We start from the raw sequence: 21,254 nt of genomic DNA, 5'->3' as shown, positions 1-21,254 counted from the left end.
CATTATTCTCTCTACCACAGGTCTGTCCTAGAAATGCATATGGTGTCCCAGTGGTCTTGGGGTCTGGGCAGGACATAAGGAGCTGTACAGTTACCATAGCGATCCCCTTGTTTTCCCAAAATGCACACCCATCTTGGGGGATTTATTAAGTCCATATTTTCAGCAGCTGAAGGGTACAGAGTGGCATGTTGGGTTCCCGCCCGGGAGAGTGAAACTACACACTTCTCCTTGGCAGTTGTTCCAAGAGAGAATCTAGGGTTTCACTGCTGGCATCCTGGGAAGAGGGAAGGGGTAAGGGGGTGGGGAGTGGAATAGCCCAAAAGCCTCTGTCTTTAGGTCAGGTCAACAAAAGATCCCCCAAACCGAAGTTTGTTCAGGGCACTCACACATTGTACCCCTTCTTGGATCAACTGTCAGGTTCCCCTCCTATGTTGCTACATTGCACCTTCTCCTGTCTGGTTAACCCAAATTTCCTTTGGGGTCACAAAGCCAGCAGGTGACAAACCTCAGTATGTTTCTATTTTGGAGCCTCTAAACCAAAGTTTGAGAAATGCCCCCCAGATCCTTTATTAAAAGCAAAACAATTTGGCCAATCTTCCCCCAGACTCTAAACAAAGATCATGTACATAAATACACTTTTGCTAAACACAGCATTCACCCCTCAAAAAGCCAAGTCACTCATCCAGCTGGTGTGACACCTATAAATTCAGAGTTTCGCTTAAGAGGATGCTGTGTGCAAAGGTGGGGTCAGAGTTTGGGGGTGTGGGGGGTGTCATGCAGGGTCCCTCAGAGATATGCAAGAGATGGGTGACATACTGGGGCCTTCACATACTGGGCTGGCTAATGCTGCAGCTTATCATGAATTGAGTTGGTTTCTGCAGTTTAGGGGCTTACATGCCATTTAAAGAGAGCTCTGGCCAACAGGAATCCCCAAAAGTATCAGTTTTCATCATTTTGGGGGCTACGCTGTTCTGCCTCCCTAAGGTGGGTATTCACATTGCCTGTCAATGACTCACTAGTCCTCCCAAGTGAAATAACCCAGAGGCACCCTCTCTCCCAAGGGCCTTGCTACTCAAAGTGTGGTCTGTGGGCCAGTAGCACCGGTACTTCCTGGGAACTGATTAGAAATGCAGAGTCTTGGGCCCACCCCAAACCTAGAGACTCAGAATATGCGTTTTAATCAGACTCCTAGGCAACTTGTGTGCTCATCAAGGCTTGAGAAGTGCTGGGCTTGAGTGCACCTGAGGGAAGGGAGGAGAACTGGACAATGTCAGAGTCAAGAGGGTTCCAGGCTCTTGTACCTGCTTCCTATGCTCCTGGGATTGGGAAAACTTCCTGTCAGCATCCTTCTCTAGAAACATTCCTTCTTAATCCTGAGCACATATTTAGATTCAAATTATTGGCCGATGCTTAGGGGCCACAGGAATGATGACTTAGGCATGAGCTGCAAATAAAATTGGGAGGGTTGGGGGGACAAAACCTGTCAGCTGCCGCTGCCATTTTCACCCCATCTCAGCATCAGGCCATCATATATTCACTTTCTGGGACTTACTGTCTGTACCACACTTCAGGAGTCCTCATTATATACCACTCTGAGTGTGTGTACGGCTTTCCAGTTGCACGAATCAGGGCAAGTCCGTTGCCTCTGTTTTTCATTCATAAAATGGAGCGTAGCAGGTTGAATAGCATCCTCCCCCAAATTCATGTCCACCTGGAACCCCAGAATGTGACCTTAATTGGAAACAGGGTCTTTGCAGATGTAATCAGTTAAGAATCTCAAGATGAAATCATCCTGGATTTGGGGTGGACCCTAAATCCAACTACTGGTGTATTATAAGAAGAGAGGACACAGAGAGACACACATACAGAGGAGAAGACCACACGAAGATACAGGCAGCGACCGGAGCAGTGCAGCCACAAGCCAAGGGATGCATGGAGCCACCAGATGCAGCAAAAGGCAGGAAGGTTTCTCCCCTGGAGCCTTTGATGGCAGTGTGGCCCTGCTGACACCTTGATTTCACACCTCTGGCCTCCAGCAATGGGAGAAAATAAATTTCTGTTGTTTTCAGCCACCAAATTTGTGGTACTTTGTTACGGCAGCCCCAGGAAACTAATTCCCACAATAATATGAGCACTCGGTTTATAGGGTGACTGAGGACTAAACAAGGTATGTGTGGAGAACACAGCACAGCACCTTGCACACAGTTTGTACACAGTACACGTTCCTGTCACTAATACTGTGACATTTCACGTTTACCAGTCTTCTCTCTCCATTTTAAGGCAAGGATTCTGTATTCCTCTACAGTACCCAGCACTGTGCTGAGTGCCCGACACCTACACAAAAAGATTTGCTGGATTAGGTGCGGAAAGAAGTCCCAGAGGAGACAGCGATCCCAAGGAAGGCAAGGGCTCTACTGTCAGACCAACCTGGGCTAAGTGAGGGCTCAGTCACTTACAAGCTGGGTGGTCTCGGGTAAGTTCACAGAATGTCATCATCTGCAATTTACCTGTCATCCTGGCTCATTTGCAGGCTATTATGAGGGTTATATATAACATGTTAATAACCAGGAAACAGGAAAAGAACTTCTGAGCACAGAAACCTAAAAGAACAAGACGGATGGAGGTGACCCCTTCAAAATCAGAAACTGCTTATTACTAGCAGGAATGCCATACATGTAGTTTAGGAGCAAAATAGGCCAGAAAAAAAATACCTATAACGTATGACAGTTCTATGAAATTAACTGACAAGGTTAGTATAAAATACTCTTATGGAGTAACAAGAAAAGATGAACAAACAACCCAATAGAAAAATGGACAAAATGGGAACAGATAATTTGATGATATATAGGGAGGCACTAAGCATATGAAAATTATCAACCCTGCTAGTGATCAAAGAAACCCAAATTAAATCAATTATGCCCTGTCTTCACTAGCAAATAGGAAAAGTTTAAAAAATGTATGAGAACACTCAGCGTCAGGAGAAATGCTGGGAAATGGGAACCCTCACACAGGCTTTCTACACTGAGTAACTGCCGTGGGTACAGAGCTTTTGTGGGGGGTTGACAGAAATGTTCTGGAATTAGACAGTGGTGACAGTATATGCCATTGTAAATATACGAAGAACTACTGAATCATACCCTTTAAAATAGTGAAGTTTAGGTTACGTGGATTATATCCCATTTTTTTAAATTTGCAAAATGACAGTCGGGCTGGATTTGGCCCGTGGAACATGGTTTGCTAATCCCTGTTCTAGAGTAAAAAGCGAGTCTCGGTCCCTTCCATTGCCTGAAGCCAGGTACAGTACCTACACAGAGGGGACCCGAGGGGCATGTTTGCTGAATGAGTCAGAGGGAAGGGTCAACCATCTGAAAGTCCCTTGCCCGGGAAAACACGCACCTCCTGCTATAGCCAGGCTGACACCTCAGCATGTCAGCTCTGCACACTGTACCTCAGAGGATAATCCCGATAAACTGTGAGGAAAATCTCACCGCAGCCGATAAAACCCAACATGCTCCGGTCCCCGCTTAACCATTGTATTGATTTCCTGGGCTGCTGTAACGAAGTTCCACAAACTGGGTGGCTTAAAACAACAGAAACTTATTCTCTCACAGTTCAGAAAGTCAGAAGTCCAGAATTAAGGTGTCCATAGGCTTGATTCCCTCTGAGGCTCTGAGGGAGAAACCATCCCATGCCACTCTCTTAGCTTCTAGTGGTTGTCAGCAATCCTTGGCATTCTTTGGCTTGTAGCTGCATCACTCCAGTATCTGCCTCTATCACCACAGGGCATTCTCCCTGTGCGTCTGTGTCCAAATCTCCCTCTTCTCATAAGGATACCGGTCACTGGAATAGGGCCCACCCTAATCTAGCACGACCTCATCTTACCCTAATCATATCTGCAAAGACCCTCATTCCAAATATGGTCATATCCACAGTTACCCAAGGGTTAGGACTTGAACATATCTTTTTGGGGGACACAGTTCAACCCACAGTACCCTTATGGTACCTCAAGCAAAATACTCTGGCTACAATGGCCTTCTCTCAGTTCCTCAAATACCAAGTATGTTTCTGCCTCAGGATCTTTGCTGTTACTTCTGTCACGAATACTTGGTCCACAGATCCTTACCTGGTCAGCTCCTTCCCGTCCTTTAGGTCTCAGCTCAAAACATTACTGCCACAAGGACACCTGCCTGCTACCCTTCCTGTAAGAGCCTCTCTTTTACACATACATTTTATTCTCCTCATAATTATTATCCCTATCGGAACCTATCTTGTTTTTGTATTTTCTGTCTTCTCCTCTCCACTCCACCCAGAAGAATTTAAGTTCTGTGAGAGAGGAATAGTAATGGTTTTAAAAATATGTCCAGAAATTTTTTGACACTCTTCCCTACAATACGTGGTGCCTTAAAAAAAAAAAAAAAATGGTGCCTAATTCTCCCCACTGTCCTTGAAAGTGGATCCAGACTGAGTGAGTCACTGTGAATGAACAGAAGGTGGCGGGAGGGATGCCAAGTGACTTCGGAGGCTAGGTCATAAAAAAGATAGCACCTGCCTGCCTCACTTCCTTTTGTATCACTTGCTCTGGGGGAAGCCAGCTACCATGTTGTGAGGACCCTCAAGTAGCCCTGACAGGCCCACCTGGAAAGGAAGCAACTTCCAGGTGTGGGACTGAGCACCTTAAAAGTGGATGATTTCAGCCCTCCCAGCCGAGTCTTACAGCTGAGACCCCAGGCATTGTAGAACCATCCCCACTCGGCCCTGTCTGAATTTCTGGCCCACAGAAATTGTGAGATAATCAATGATTTGTTGTTATAAGCCATTATGGTCGGGGGTAATTTGTTACATCACGGAGATAACTAATAAAAGAACTTTTCTTGTCTTGCTTACTACTCTATCTCTAGCACCTCGAAACTGTGCCTGGCACCTAGCAGGTGCTTACTTAGTATTTGTCAAGTGAAAAAACAGCTTGGACTAGGACCAAGAAGCTTGGTTAAGCATCTTTAAAGTTTCAAAGGGAGGAACATAAAGCAAAAGAAAGGAAGAAAGGAAAGGAATTCAGTTTTAACTCTGACAGCCTTAGATTTCTTTCCCAGACCTTCTTTCACATGGTTCTCCCAGAAGGTGGGTAGACCCCAACCCCAGGACAAGGCAAGCCAGACTCACTGATTTGTACCACGCAGCTGGCTCCCGACTCGGGCCCCACGATGTGTCTCCCAACACATTTGAACTTCCTGCCATCTGACAGCTGGGACCGGTTCAGCATCTCCACTCCCAAATTTGACGTCCCCACCATCACACCGCCTGGCTCTTCTGTCCACAGGAAGTTAGGGTCTGGGTAGCCGCCATCCCAGAGACAGGTGAGCTGCAGCAGGAACGATCCTGGTGGTATCTCTGCCCAGCACTGAAGGGCTGATGGAGGGGGAGCTGCAAAACACCAGAGGAGAAGGTGGGCTTAATCACAGACTAAGATCGGCCACTGGGCTGGCGCTAAGGACTATGGAACCAGGGCATCAGAGAAACATCGACTCCAGTAGTTACCTTGAAACAGCTCCTCGCACACATTAGTGTCTGACAACAGTCAGGTTTCCTCTGCCGAGTGTTAAATCTCTGAGGACATGGGCCTCATTTATCTTTGCATTTCTCACTAACAGCGTGTGACTATGGAAGTTTAAATTAATAAAATAAAATAACAAATTTAGTTCTTCCATCACACTACCCACGTTTCAAGTGCTCGGTAACCACATATGGTGGGTGGCTACTGTATTAGACTGCACAGAACAGAACATTTCCATCATCACAGAAAGTTCTACTGGACAGTTTTGGTCCTTAGGGGGAGGGAATTACAGGTGGCACGTACCCCCAACATAACTTTCTTTGTACTATGCACATGTATTACTAAAAAACCACAAATATTTAACAAGTTACAAACCTATAAATCCAATATAACCCATGAGCTAATAAATATAAATATATATATATACATATATGTGTGTGTGTGTTACGTATATATTACATGTGTATATTTTTATATAATACACATAAACAGAAATAAATTTGGATCTTATATTGATGGGCAGATAAGTGGCATCTACGAGAAAAATTATTGAAAATATCAAAATGATGGTTGGCATACAGGTGATTATCTTTTTTATACTCATCTGTTTCCCACAAGAAGCATGCATGACTTCATATACAATACACGTCATTTATAATAGAGAAAGCACAAGAGACTTATACAGGCTCTGAATAAGGCATGAATTAGTAAAAGGTCATTATCCTGCCCACCAATTTGTTGTTCTCACGCTCTCTTTCTGTAGCATGGATTATGAGTGCCTTCTGCATGTGTGCAGTTGTTTTTGGCCGAGACATCTGTATGCAGGTACACTTGGTTGTTGTTTTCATGAACTACTGGTTCCTAACAGAACTAGAGGGCCCAGGGTTCATGAAGAGAGTATATGAAAATACATGAACGAAACAACAAAGTGTGGAATATTACTCAGCCATAAAAAGGAACGAAATGCTACAACATGCAAACCTGATGCTACGTGAAAGAAGCCGGACACAAAAGGCCACATATTGTGTGATTCCATTTATATGAAATATCCAGGACAGGCAAATGCATAGAGATAGAAGGCAGAGTGGAGGCTGCCAGGGGCTGGGGAGGAAAAGGGAATGGGAGGGACTGCTTAATGGATATGAGATTTCCATTTGGGGTGATGAAAACGTTTTGGAACTACATAGAGGTGATGGTTGCATAACACTGTGAATGTACTAAGTGCCACTCAGTTGTACTTTTTATTATGGTTAATGTTATGTACTTTCACCTCAATTTAAAAAAAGAAAGAAAACATCAATCTGGGCATTCATTTCCCTCTGTGGCTCAGAGGGACTCTCCCGTACCCTTACTTTGCAACAACCTTCTAGAAGAGGTGACTCCCTTCCTGACATGCAGCCCTGGGTGTGTACGTGAGTGTCGAGGGAGCTGCAGAAGCGTGTTAGAACCCATGCAGTGGCAAGCCTTTCTAGACAAAAGAGGCACAAACATGCAGTTCACAAAGGGTCAACGTGAGGGGAGGGGAGTGCTTCTTACGCACAGTAGACCAGGAGCTCGGTGGTCACCTTTCGATGTCTCCTACTCAGGCTGTTCGTGGCCACACAGGTGTAGTTCCCTTGGAGGTTTTGCGACATCAGTAGCAGGGTGAAGTTGCTGACCGTCAGGTTGTTTCCGAAGGGCTCAGCCCTGGAGCCTGGGGCCTGGAACCACCACTCCACCATGGGCGGAGGCCGGGAGCTGCTGCTGCAGGTGAAGTCCACCTGGGAGCCCTTGGCCACGTACAGGGTGCCATTGGGGAGCATGCCGGTGGTGGAGATGTTGACTTCCACCTGGTCGGGGCCGCCTGGGCATGACAGAGGGAAAAGCGGGAGCGTTCATTTGCGCCCCTTACCAGTTTTAACAATCACATACGTGATCAGGAAGCAGTCAGTAAGGATGACAATCTCTATCGCATACTGACTACGCCATGACAAATGCTATGCTAAGTGCCCTTACACATACTTTCATTTAGCCCTGAGCGATCATGTGTCATTTGTCAGGGGGATCAATACTTATGGAAAAGGGAAAATGTAAATCGCTCCTCTTCCAAACCACTGGTGAGGAGGAAGGATATCTGTGAATGAAAGAGTTAACAGAGCAGGCCTGGGTTTGCAGTCCTTAGAAAGGTCCGCTTGTGAGGATGGCCTTGTCTGGTGACTGCGAACTTGGATTACAGGAGGGTCCCCACAATTCCCAGAACAGTTAAGAGTGGGGCTCACTGTGCCTAAACTGTTTACAGAAAGCGCGATTTATGCTGAACATCTGCTTTCCTTCTGAGAGCTTAGACTTTTGGTATGTGCTAGGCAGAAAGGATGCCTACATGACCAGCCCCCAATAAAAACCCAGGGTGCTGAGTCTCTCATGACTCCTGGAAGACAGCATTTTACACCTGTCGCCACAACTTGTTGCTAAAGGAAGTAAATGTGTCCATGTGACTCCACTGGGAACAGATTCTAGGAAGCTTGCTCCTTCTTTTCCCCAGACTTAACCCCACATGCCTTTTCCCTTTGCTGATTTTGCTTTGTGTTCTTTTGCTGTAATAAATCCTAATACATGCTGAGTTCTGTGGGTTCTAGAGAAAACTCTCACAGAACCCCCAGCACCATCTCACAATGAAAGACAAGAAACATTGGTTTCACTCCCAACTCTGGACTCCGTTTACTAGCTGTGTAACTTTGGGCAGATGACTTAACCTCTCTTAGCCTCCATTTCCTCATCTCTGAAATGAGGGTGATGCTACAACCTACTTCCTGGGGTTGTGGTGATGATTAAATGACTTAGGATAGTATAGCCCTCAGAACAATGCCTCGCATGTTGAAAGCACTTGATAAACGTGAGGTCTTATCTTGGTTCCCTAACTCTGTGAACTTCTTTCTTGTCCCCAGAAATGCCCTCCTACTGTTGGTACCCAGTATACCCAAGATGCTACATCCCTTTGATGAAAAGACTGTAGGTACAGTCTTAAATAGGTGTAGATACACCTATTTATACTAAAGTTGTTTAGTGTGTTACCTCTCCCAGGGACTTCCTCTTAAGAAGAATCTAGGAAGAGCAATGCTAGGTTAAAGGAATAAATCTGGCTGTAGAATTTTGAACACAAATAGGCCAGTGGGAAAAATTATTGGGGCGATGGAGAGAAGGCTTTCCCAGAAATCCTGAAAGTACAGCATCTATCTCACCTATGTCTGAAACCATTGTATAACTCTAGACATTGGGGGTTTCTGAGGACAATATTTTTGATAATATGCTTGTCGAGTTGGGGCTGGTTCCTAACAGTCCGCCATCTGCTGGAATCATGTCACCTCCCACAGAGGATCTGGGGGGAAAATTATACTGTGGTTTAGGAGGTGCTTAACTGTCCCATTCACTGTGTTGGTTAGTCGGTTAGGTATGTGGAGCAGCAGGTCCGAGGGTGTGCCCAGTTGGCAGGCACCCAGTGAAACACAGGGTGCTTCTGCGGTACTGGTAACCAGAAAAGGTAACCAGAAAAGGTAATAGTTAGATTGGACAGCCTGGGTCTTCCAAACTGTGGTCTGGAGGGCCACAGCGGCCTGGTATGGGCAGTGGACCCCCAGAAACTGGCTGGGAGGGGCGTTTGACCAGCACAATTCTCAGCAAGAAATGGGGTTGAATACAGGAAATGGATGAGAAGGAAGCAGGTAGAAGGGTTAAAAAAAAAAAAATCAAATGAGAGAACTTGAAGGGCTTCCCTCCTGAATTAAGTGTTCAAAGGTTACAGCTCATGTATAAACCCCTTGGGTTTAGTCTGCTTCTTAATTAAAGCTGACACCATCTTGAGTCCCCGGAGTTCTCCCCTACTCTGACTTATTACAGATAAAGAGGTACCCATTTATTTCCCTCTCACCTCTCCCTCCACTCTCTTGAAATTCCTTAACAGAAACTACCACCCTTTTTGCTTGCAGGGTGATGGTCACAATCACTCAGAGAGACCGGGAAGGAAACAAAAATAAAACAGCATATAAAAATGGAGAGTGGTTACAAAGATCCAGCATCTTATTGAGGCCTTGGTTATTGTCAGTTTCAGCTCTTAACTCTTTATTAGCTGGTTGCTTTAGCCTAGTGGTTACAAGCTTGTACTCTGAATTCAGACAGACCTGGGTGTAAATCCTACTGCTGCTTATAGATGGATAACCTCGAGCAATTACCTGTCCCTCTCACTCTCACTTTCTTTTCCTCCTTTGAAATGAAAAGAACAGTAATAACTTCTATCACTGGGTTATAGAAGGATCTAACGACATAAACAGAACACTTAGCCTGGCACTTGACTTGTGGTCAATGTTCTATAAATGTTATCTGATATTACAATCAGAGGTACACTTCTAGATTGATTCTGGAACTGGCACCGGCAAACTGTTTTTGTATGGCTCACAGACTAAGAATGGTTTTTACAGACGCACATTCTCAATTTGATGAGAGAGAACACTAACTTTGAACCCCAAGTAAGTGAAATGTGATCCCCCCAAAAAGAATTCTATTCTTCTCATCAGTAGGCCTGCACTACAAAAACAAACAAAAACCCTCTATTATTATATTTTGAATTTTGTCAATAAGAAATATGTGGCAATTGGTTTTCTTTTTTGTTATATAAGTACTTATATAATTCCCTCAATTTTATTCATTGGGCCATAAAGTCTAAAACACAGAGGGTGCCAAAAAAATGTATACACATTTTAAGAAAGGCAAAGACTATGAAAATTGTAATACACAATAAATACCGATAACAAAAGATGAATACAAGTCCCGTTTGACTTCTGCAATTACAAGAGGTGTTCAAAGTGGTTACCATCAGCCTAATTTTAATACAGTTTTTTCCTTTCTTAAAACGTGTATACATTTTTTTGGTACCCTCTGTATTTACCATCTGGCTCTCTACAGAAAAAGTCTGATACCTGGTGTAGAACAACCTACCACTGCTACTGCCTTCTTCTCTGCTGTCATTCTTGATATAGGAATTCACTACTTTCCTTCCCTCATAACTATAGGTTGGCCAGTCAAGGGTCTCAAAGGGTTAATTTATAGCTCAGAGACTCACAAAAAGGGAGATCCCCCTCTCAGTGTCTTGGGTTCCTCATCAATGTCTTTAGACATTTACTCTCGCCAGCATTTTGATTTTAAAATGACCTAAGAATACTCCAGGTAGTCTCCGCTCTTCAGTGGGCCTATTTAGTTCTACAGGAGGATACGATCCTTATAGAGACTTGTTTTGATACCACGTTTAGAGGCTGAACATAGAGGCAAATGCGAGAACCCCATTGCCTTCCAATCTCCCTCATGACAACCGGTCCTGTATAAAAAGTGGGAACCCAGAGGGCTTCAGCCTGTTGTAAGTACTTATCTCTGCTTCAGAGGAGTTCGGCAAGATTCAAATTAATCAATCTCTGGGCAAGGATCATCCCTCTTTTGATGGGGGCCAACAATCTTTCTTCAGGGTTCCCAACTGTCCCTTTCCTTAGGACCTTATGTTGTGAGGAGGCAGTGTCACCACCAACAGAGAATAAGTGTAAATCGTATGGGCCCAGTTAGTCAGGGGCCATGGGACCGGCCTGAGATTCCCTGGAAGTCACATCACTGGCTAGACAGGACCAGCCCCATCCTTCAAACCCCAACTGAATCTGAAGGGGCTCTCGGAGGTTGACGCTAAGCAGCTTCCTCACTGACCATATGCCAGCCGGTTCCAGGGTTCCCTCAAAACTTGCTGGGCCTGAGAAAAATAGACCCAGGGAGTCTGGCATCGTGCACCATGAAATCTGACTGCGGTCTTTCATGGGCTAATCTCTAGAGAGATCACTCAGCTCCCCAGTGCATAAGAGATAGAATCATGAAAGAAGTACAAAGTCTACTGGAATGTGTTAAGATGTATGCTACCTTCCCCATCCCCTCCAGCCTTTCTGCAGGTCAACACATAGCTGTTCTAACCTTATGACCCCCCTGCCCCCCCAATTTGGAGGCAGGAGAGGATGGCTAAGTCCGTGAAATAAACAGCCACAGCAGCCCTGAACTGCTCTAGACTAAGGGATTTCTGTACTCTCAGGAACAGCAGTCCCAATCCTGATGGCAAGACTCTTCAATGGCACCATTAAATTCACAAGTATCGGGGCAGAGTCTTTTTGTCCTGAGAAGAATAACAAAATCACATTGCGCTGCCCATGTGATTGAATCACCCCAGGTTGAGTCACCCCAGGCCTATAGAAAACCGGACTCCCTACAAGGCAGAGGCACCAAATGCCTACTGATCAATAAGTAGAGATCCAAGCGGGAAGGAGGGAGAAGTTACCCGGCATCATACAGCCAGCTTTGTGTTTCTACAGCATCTCTGTCCAGTCACACATTCAAAATCACTTACAGACAACTTGTCACATCTTAAACTATTTTTTCCTCACTTCACAACAAATTGTCACATCTTAAACTATTTTTTCCTCACTTCCAAGGCCATGTTAGAATGTTTCCAAACTGTTCTCTTAAAGAGACTAAGTTATCAACCACATCAGGGTAAAGACAGGAAAAGCAAGATCTGGGCACACAGAGTCCCTGACCCACAAAAATCCTATTTCAAAAGCCCAGATGTTAACTGATTGCTGGGAACTTGAGATAAATTTTTCCTACAGGAATCACGTAGCCTGCTTAACTATTTGAACAAAGTAAAAATGCATACTATGTGGCTAGCTCTGTCCTGAGGGCCAAACAGACTTATCTCATGAGTATGTGCAGTGAATACATGCCTAGGTTCCATCATTACCTCTGGTTTCACAGATAATAAAAAATTAAGGTTGAAAGAGTTCAAGTGACTTCCCCAAGGTCACAATGACAACAGCCAACAGGACCTGGATTTGAACCCGGCAGCTGGACCTCAGAGTATATGCTCTCAACCACTTTGCAATACCACCGCTCTCCCAGAAACAGTGGTTGGATCAACCCTAATCCATATTCCCAACCCTTCTGTGCAGAAATGAAGGCTGAGTTCCAATCTCAGATGCCAAGGCCTCCCCTTCAGTCACTGTCTGAGGAGCAGGAAGGGGCTGCCTGATGCCCTGAAAGGGTCTGGTGTCTGTCCCGGGTTCTCCTGGAATGGGATAAAGGCCTGAGATTCCAGATGGTTCTTGTGAATGTGAAACAGAGGACATCTGTGCTAGGGACTGAATGTCTCCCCCACAAAATTCCTATGTTGGAACCTAATTCCCAATGTGATGGTATTTGGAGATAGGGGCCTTTGGGAGGTGATTAGGTCATGAGGGGTGAAGCCCTCATGAATGGGATTAGTGCCTCTTATAAGAAGAGACCCCAGAGAGCTTTCCTCCTCTCTCTTTGAGCTTTACCACGTGAGGGTACAATGCAAACCAGACACTGGATTGTCTGGGACCTTGATCTTGGACTTCCCAGCCTCTAGAACTGTGAGAAATAAATTTGTTATTGAAGCCCCCTAGTCTATGCTATTTTTGTTATAGCAAGTCAAACTGACTAAGACAGTCTGCGCCCTACGTTCCCAAAAAAGCCCTACACCAGTCAGGGACCCCCTATGCTTCCAAATGAAGAAGTTTCCATAATACGAATCATACCACAGTAACTCAGGGAGCCCAAAGTGCCATTAGAGTTTAGTGATATTTTTTTAAATGTAAGTTCATTTCCATCATAAAAAGGCCTTGCATTTCTCTTCATACAGGGCAATAATGAAACTAATCTATGCCCTAATAAATTTAGCCAATGATTAATAAAATCAGTGTCAGATAAAGTCATCATAAACTGGAGAGAGTAATGATAAAAAAAAAAAAAAGTTGCAATGCCAGCTTAGTCTTTCGTGGTCAAAAGAGAAGGTATTTATTGACAAGACTGACATGAAGTAATTATGAATGACGGCTCAGCAGCTGGAGTGAGGAAGGCCTGCCAGCACTTGCCCATGGGCCCCTAGTGGGAACTCAAACAGAGCTGTGCCAAGATGGGTGACATTTTTTGATATGCCCACATTCATTCCTGGCCACTCAGCAATTCATCTATGGCACCTCCAGACACACAAATTCCCTGAGTGCTCACAAATTCCCTAAGCCTTGAGAGTTGGTGAAAACCTTAGAGACCGTCCAGAAATCTAGACATGTCCTTGAAGCCTCTTTCTTTCATCCTATACTTCCAATCAACCAGTAAGTCTTTCTGGTCTACCTCCAAAATATTTTCTGAACTTGTACATTTTCACCAACGCCCCTGCTGCCACCCTGTATCTGGCTACCAGCATCTTGTACCTCTAATTGGCTTCCTTGTGTTTATTTTTTTTATCAGTCCTTCTCAAGACCGCACACATACATTTTCCATGTGTAATCCAAATAACACTACACCCTGCTTAGTTAAAACTCCAGAAGTCTCTCCTGCACCTAGAATAATATACAAATTCCTTACCAGGTGTATTCATTTCCTGGGCTGCCTTAACAAAGTACCATAAACTAGATGGCTTAAAACAACAGAAATCGATTCTCTCACACTTCTGGAGGCCAGAAGTCCAAAATCAAGGCGTCAGGACGGCCATACTCCCTCAGAAGATTCTAAAAGAGAATCTTTCCTTGCCTCTTCCCTAGCTTCTGGTATTGGGCGTCAATCCTTGGCATTCCTTTGCTTGAAGCTGTATCACTCCAATCTCTGCCTCTGTCATTAGATGACATTCTCCCTCTGTGTCTCTGCCTTCTCATGCACTTTTCTCTTCTTACAAGGATGCCAGTCAATTTTAATTAGGGCCCACTCTAATGACCTCATCTTAACTTGATTACATCTACAAAGACCCTATTTCCAAATAAGATTACATTCATACGTACCAGGGGTTAGGACTTTAACATATCTTTCTGGGGGACATAGTTCAACCCACATCACCAGTTCTACCCAGCTCCACGTGGTCTGGCCCTGCCCCCCATATCTTGCAGCCTGCCCTCTCACACACTGGGATCCCACCATTCCAGCCTTCTCCTCATCTGAGCAGGCATCATGCTCAACCCATCACACTAGTTGAATTTCTGCCTGGATCACATTCTTTCTTATCTTTGTATGACTGGCTCCTCCTTATCATTCTGCTTAAATGTCAATCCCTCCAAAAACTCCCCTCTGACCTCCTAATTTAAAGGGTTTCGGAAGATCACATCATCCCATCTCAATTCTCTGCATAGCAGCTATCACTCTGATACTGCCTGATGCGTTTGTTTATTTGCTTCTTGTCTGTCATCTCCCACAAGGATATCAGCTCCACGAGGGTGGGGCCCTTGTCTGTGCTGTTCACGCCTGTAGCCCCGTGCCCAGAACCATGCCTGGCATTAGGTTCTCAATAAATATACGTTGAATAAAGGAATGAGTAAATTCTTTATTTTATAGAGGAGGAAACTAAGGGGCAGCAAAGTGATCACATGAGTATTTCTACTAAACCACACATCCTGGATATAGAACGTGGATGTCCCTCTACACCAGTTGACTAGCAAACATTTTGTAAAGGGACAGAGACTAAATACTTTAGGCTTTGCGGGCTATACAATACATGTCATAACCACTCACCTCTGCCATTGTAGCACCAAAGGCGATCAGAGATAATATGTAAATGGACAAGTATGGCCGTGTTGCAATAAAACCTTATTTATGGACACTGAAATTTGAATTTCTGATAATTTTCATATGTCACAAATATTTTTCTTCTTTTGATTTTTTTCAACAATTTAAAAATGTTAAAAAAAAATTTTGTCACATGCAGGCCATACAAAAATAGCAGACTGGATATGGTCTGAGAGCTATAGTTTTCCATATAAATTCATGTATATGGAAAGATACACTAGACTTTTTGGAACGCACAGTAGTAATTGTAACTCATGCCAAGCCCTGTACTCAGCACTATGGCATGACAGCACATACCTGGTAAGGTATCAATGTATTATCCCCATTCAAGAAATAAGAAAAACTGAAGCTCAGAGATATTAAATGACTTACTCAAGATGACACAGAACTAAGTGACAGCCTTAGAATTGAAACTTAGGCAGTCTGACTCGATTAAGTTATACTCTGACTTTGTTGCATAATAAATTATATTAACACCAAATGATATTAACAGCAAGCTAAAAGTAATAGCTAACTATTATGCCAGGAGCCATTTAGGGCACTTTACATAGATACGTTAGTATACATTCCTCACAGCAAGTCTATGAGGCAAGAATTTTTTTAATCCCCATTTTACAGATGAGGAAATACAGGTGCGAGAGGTCACTCAGCTTGCAGGTGGCAGAGCCCAGAATGAAACCCAGGCCATCAACAACAAAGCGTCCCTCCGGTCCAAGGCTCTGAGTACCTCACCAGCCAGCCCTCCCCCCACCCCTCTTACTGCCCACTTACTGGCCACCTGCAGCCACACTCGGAACCACCGAGTCTTATTCAAGACCTCCCAGCAGGTGTAGTTCCCCTCATCCTGCAGGCTCAGTGCCTCGATGTGCAGGGAGCTGGCGTTCTCCAGGGAGAAGCGCGGCGCGGCTGGCGGGAGGCTGGCATTGGAGGACAGGAGGAAGACAGGCTTCGAGTCATTCCGGTACCAGGTCACTAGACCCCTCTGTCCCGAGATGTTGCCACAGTGCAGAGTAATGTCCTCGTGCACTTCTCCAATGACGACAGCCTCCAATCCTGTACAAGGAAAAGTCAGGCTGTTACTACCTTTCTTGATCTCTGAACAATCTCCCTTTTGCACAGTCCCTCCAAATTAGGATTAAAAAAAAATCAGATGTATGTTTTTAAGATGCAATAACACACAGAGCCCCCCACCCTCGACGACTGGCCAGTACTTGACATTAATCACAGACAAACCCACAATAAGATACCTGCCAATTCACACCTACTAGAATGGCTAAAATCAAGGAAAATAACACATGTTGGCAAAGAGGTAGAGAAAGTAGAACCCTTACACATGGTTGGTAGGATTTTCAAATGGTGCAGCTACTTTGGAAAACAGTCTGGCATTTTCTCGCAAGGTTAAATGTACCATATGACTCAGTAATTCTACTCTCAGATGTACCCAAGAGAAATGAAAACATATTACACAAAAACTTGTACGTGCATACTCATAGCAGCATTATTCATAACAGCCAAGAGGTAGAAACAACCCAAATGCGCATCAACTGATGGATGGATAAATAAAATGTGGAATGTCCATACAATGGAAGTATTACTTGGCCATAAAAAGGAATGAACTACTTGCTACAACATGGATGAGTCTTGAAAGCATTCTAAGTGAAAGGCAGTCATAAAAGACCATATATTATGTGATTCCATTTATCTGAATGTCCAATACAGACAAATCTAAGGAAATAGAAAGTAATTAGCAGTTGTCTAGGTCTGGAGGAAGTGGAGTAGTGGGAGGGAAGGGAGTAGTGGGGAGTGACTGCTAATGAGAACAGGGCTTCTTTTTGGGGTGACGAAAGTGTTCTGGAATTAGTTAATGCTGATGGTTGCACAATCTTATGAATATACTAAAAACTACTGCGTTGTACACTTTTAAAGGGTGAATTTTATGGTATGTGAATTATATCTCAAAAGAGTTATTTAAAAAAACCTGCCACCCCTCTCTGGGAATCCTTCCCATTTATGAAATGAAGAGTCAGAGTTATCTGTATTTAGTCTTTTATCTGGTTAGAAGAGGCTCCATCTGAAAGATGTGAAGCCAACCTGGAGTCCCAGGATGTCCCTGTTGTCTCCCCATTTTGGCTATACCATACCCAAAAGCCAGGACACGATGGGGGGAAAAATCTAAGCCACTTTCTGGAAGGCAGAGAATGTCATCTAATGTTAAAGATTCCAAAAAACAGCAAGAAATGCTTCTGAACAATCACTTTAAAAAAAACAGGTGGGGCCGGCCTGGTGGCTCTGGTGGTTGGAGCACCATGCTCCTAACGCCAAGGTCTCCGGTTCAATTCCCACATGGGCCAGGGAGCTGCGCCCTCTTACAGCTAAGATTGTGAACAACGCTCTCCCTGGAGCTGGGCTGCTGTGAACAGCCCGAGGTTGGCGTGAACTGCCGTGGGCTATACCATGCGCTATACCGTGTGCTGCCAGGAGCGGCCGGTGGCCGGCAGCCATGTGAGCGGCCAGAAGCCAGCGTGAGTGGCCGGCAGCCAGCGAGAGCTGCCGGGAACTGTTGTGAGCGGCCGACCCACTGCCTCAGCTGGGGGTAGCGCAAGGCTCATCATACCAGCATGGGGTAGGGAGCTGTGTCCTACACAACTAGACTGAGAAACAATGGCTTGAACCGGAGTGGGGAGGTGGGGAGGCAGAAGAAGGGGGAAGAAAAAGAGAGAGAGAGGGGGAGAGAGAGAGAGGGAAAAAAACAGGTGAGAATTATTTTTAAACAACATGTCTGAGAACCCAAGTTCTCAGTGGCAATCCCCACTGAGGAGAGAAGATGAACTGTACAATTACAAATGCAGCGTGTGTCCATGAGACCTGCAGACCTGCCCCTTCCCTGGCTCCTTGGCAAAGCAATAAATGAACTTGGAAAAGCCCTGGTGAAACTTTAGTCTTGGAACTTGAGCTAACATTGCCTTCGCCTCCATGGAATAGAATGACATAATCAGAGATGAAACCATTTGAAGGCACTTCACTTCTCGTCCTGGCTTTACTCACTCCATTCTTTTAAACTAATGAAGCTGAAGGTGACCTTGGAGATCATTTAGCTGTGGCAGCCCTGTGGTCCGGGTTCAAGATGAGGCAGGCTGAGTCCTGGCTCAGTGCGAGGACTACAGTCACTGATGAGTGATGTCTGTGACTCCGACACAGAAAGGATAGTTCCTGAGGGTGCCCCGGTTCCATGCCTGGTGGTCCTATAACCCCTCCTTTCACAGTTGAGAAAATTGATGTTCGGAAAACTTAAGTAATTTACTACGGTCCCATGTGAGTCACTGGGGGGCTGGGATGACCATTCAGGTTTTCAATACTCTAGGTCACAGAGATTGACTCTGGTCTCCCAACCAGACAGGGTGAGACAATAAAACATAGTAGTAGTTTGTGTTACTAAAAGCCACCCACATGGTGGCCAGAGGGTCCCCTGATGTCCCCCAACCTTAAATTCAGAATGTGGAACAAAGGAGGAAGCAATATAAATGACCATTTTCTAAGGCTGCCCTCACATTATCATTTACAGAGTTGGGATTGTACCCAAACATTTGTTTTTGCATCCTAGCAACTTTTCCCCAAGAATGACCCAGGGTTTACAATCGGAGGTGACAGTGGGGGCATAAACATTGTATGGAGTTAAGCAACAGGAAAAAGACAGCATTTTTTTTTTTTTACAAGACAACTCCCAACTTGAAAAATGAACAACAAAAATACATCAAGCTAGGGAAGCCCCCTGGCACGGTACCCGAAGGTGAACTTGGCCTGGACATCAAAATAACTGGGCATGTGTCAGTGGAGAAAGTGTTAATGTGTGGCGAGCTGCAGCCAGCCTGAAAGCTGGTTCATTCCAGTAGGATGATTTCAACCCAGGGCCTGATGTCCCCGGGCCCCTGGTGTCCACAGCGCAGTAAACACTGCCAATTGTTGGGGAGAAGGGAACTTCCAGAGACAGCCAAGTGGAGACTGTCCGTCCTCTCCTCCTCCCCCCAGCCCAGTGACCAATAACTCAAAGAGAGCCAGGGGTAAGTACTACTACGGGGAGACGTGGGATGAATTTGGGGTAACATGCCTTAGATTAAAGGGGTGATCACTGCTCAGTTCCAGGTGGGAAAGCAGACCCTGTGCTGCCAGATCTTCAGATGTTTCCAGATAAACTGGAAACCTAGATGATGGGAAATTTTACTGTTTTTTAAATGATTGCTCAAAACAAAACAAAATAAAAATGTGTAAGCGCCAAAAAGTTAGGAACTTGTGACACTTGCTGCTAGGAAGCTCAGGGAGCAATTGCTGCAGGAACCTACAGGACGAAATCAGCTGGGCATGCTGGACTGGGCCACACAGAAAACAGCCTTCCTCAAGTATCCTGGCAAACTACATCGTCACATGGCTCCATCTCCTTTCCCTCCACCTGAATCCTCTCACCGCTTGTCACACTGCCCTGTGCACACCAGACATGCATTCGCTGGAGAATTAAATTTAAAAAAATGTTTTTCAATCTTTTTGTATTCTGCATACTTTGGTAACCAACCCTCTTTATTGTTACAAGGCAGGGCACAGATGAAGCATTTACGATCTTTTGCCCGACATCTCAAGTGTAAGAGGTCATGTCAAGTGTAGGGGAAGTTTTAAGTAGGTCTTAAATTATTTCACACACACACAAAAATTAAGTGACATAAGAAGGCACAGCTTTGAATGTGCTAGTGCACATAGGTCCGCTTGCAGGGGTGTGCAGGGAAATCCACAGGTTACAGGTGCAAGGCTGAGCTCAACCTCAGGCAGAGGGAGGAAAATAAAGGAGCCTTGAGTTTGAGTACCAGTGCAGCAGGTAAAACCAGAAGGGGAATTGACATCCGACATTCTAAAAAATAAAACACTTTCCCCCCTACACCTGCCTCTTCTATTTTCCCAGTTTCAAAATTCCCATCTTCAATGTACCCAATTTTCCCGTTCCCTCTCCGCAGGCCCCTGCAGTCTCACGGGCTGCCCACTCCAACAGAGTGGAGATAACTTGCCCTCCCGAGTGCCCGGGAAAATTCCTTTCAGCAAAGAGAGCCGAGCTGCGAGCAGGAAACTCAAGACCCACTTGGGGTGGCTTCGCGGCCGCGGCCACAACTGGACCTGGCGGAGTCGTTGGGAATTTGGTCCCTGTCTCACCCTTCACCACTGTTGCCTGGCAAAACTCAACTTTTCCCTCCAGATCGTGGCCCTTACCTGCGGCGACCCAGCGGGCCAGCAGCGCCCCGAGGCAGACGAGGACCCAAGTCTCGGACACCCGTGCGGCCATCTCGCCCCAGATGCGGGCAGGGGCTCCTCAGGAAACACAGAGTCTGGCTGGGCTGGGTGTGCGACCCCCAGAGATCCGGCCCCTAGGGTACCAAGTGCTCCTCCAAGGTCCTCGGAACGACAGAAAAGCTCTACTTTCCGCAGCCCCCAGGAAGGATGCTTGGGGTGAGTCCGACGTTGGGGTTGGGAGCTGTGCGCTGGGTTCCCGGCTCGATTCTCTCTCGGGAGAGCCCGTACCGGGGTAGGAGGGCGCACCCCGCCCCCTGTGCCCGCCACCCACTGCCGCTCAAGGAAAACAACAGGAACGGGACTCCCTTCCGCCTCCCATCCAGGCGGGAGCCCAACTTCCTCTACCTTGGCCCGGGAGGAGGGCTTTATGCAAAGGGCGCGCGCCCCGAGCCGACTCTGGCCCCCGCGGGGGAGGAGCGCGGAGGCTGGGCCCTCCCCGAGCCCATTCCTCCCGGGGAGGCAGCCGGGAGTCTCGGGGACAGCTGGGCCCGGCGGAGCTCTGCAGCTGCCGCAGGGCGATACCCCTGCCCCTGCCCGCCGGCTGCTCCCTCTGGAGCGCTCCGGGTGTAGCACCCGCAGGAGCGTCGCGAGCCGGAGGGACCGGCTGCCAAGCTGCAGAATTCAGGGTCCCCTCGGTGTCCCAGCTTAGCTACTCTAGGGATTCCCATTTGTTTTCCTATGTTCCGGGCGGACACCAGGGCCGCCATCGCTGCCTTTTTCTACCCTTAGCAGAACGAAGGCAAGT

General features: G+C 45.9%; 1 protein-coding gene across 1 annotated transcript in view; it reads right to left on the bottom strand.

Annotated features, from left to right (window-relative positions):
• VSIG10 (V-set and immunoglobulin domain containing 10) overlaps nt 1-21,020 on the bottom strand; it is a 30,427-nt gene extending 9,407 nt beyond the window's left edge. The window contains exons 1-4 of the mRNA XM_019753949.3: nt 20,429-21,020; nt 15,953-16,234; nt 7,092-7,394; nt 5,161-5,421 (exon numbers count right to left, since the gene is read on the bottom strand). Coding sequence (XP_019609508.3) covers nt 5,161-5,421; nt 7,092-7,394; nt 15,953-16,234; nt 20,429-20,501 — 919 coding nt within the window. The 5' untranslated portion in view covers nt 20,502-21,020. The remainder of the gene's footprint in view (nt 1-5,160; nt 5,422-7,091; nt 7,395-15,952; nt 16,235-20,428) is intronic.
• Between the last annotated feature and the right edge of the window lie 234 nt (nt 21,021-21,254).

Source organism: Rhinolophus sinicus, chromosome 9 (assembly GCF_057876585.1).
Source record: "Rhinolophus sinicus isolate RSI-liver-muscle chromosome 9, RSI-T2T, whole genome shotgun sequence".
Lineage (NCBI taxonomy): Eukaryota > Metazoa > Chordata > Mammalia > Chiroptera > Rhinolophidae > Rhinolophus > Rhinolophus sinicus.
The sequence above is the reverse complement of the archived record's forward strand: the minus strand, read 5'-3'. Positions and strand labels throughout refer to the sequence as shown.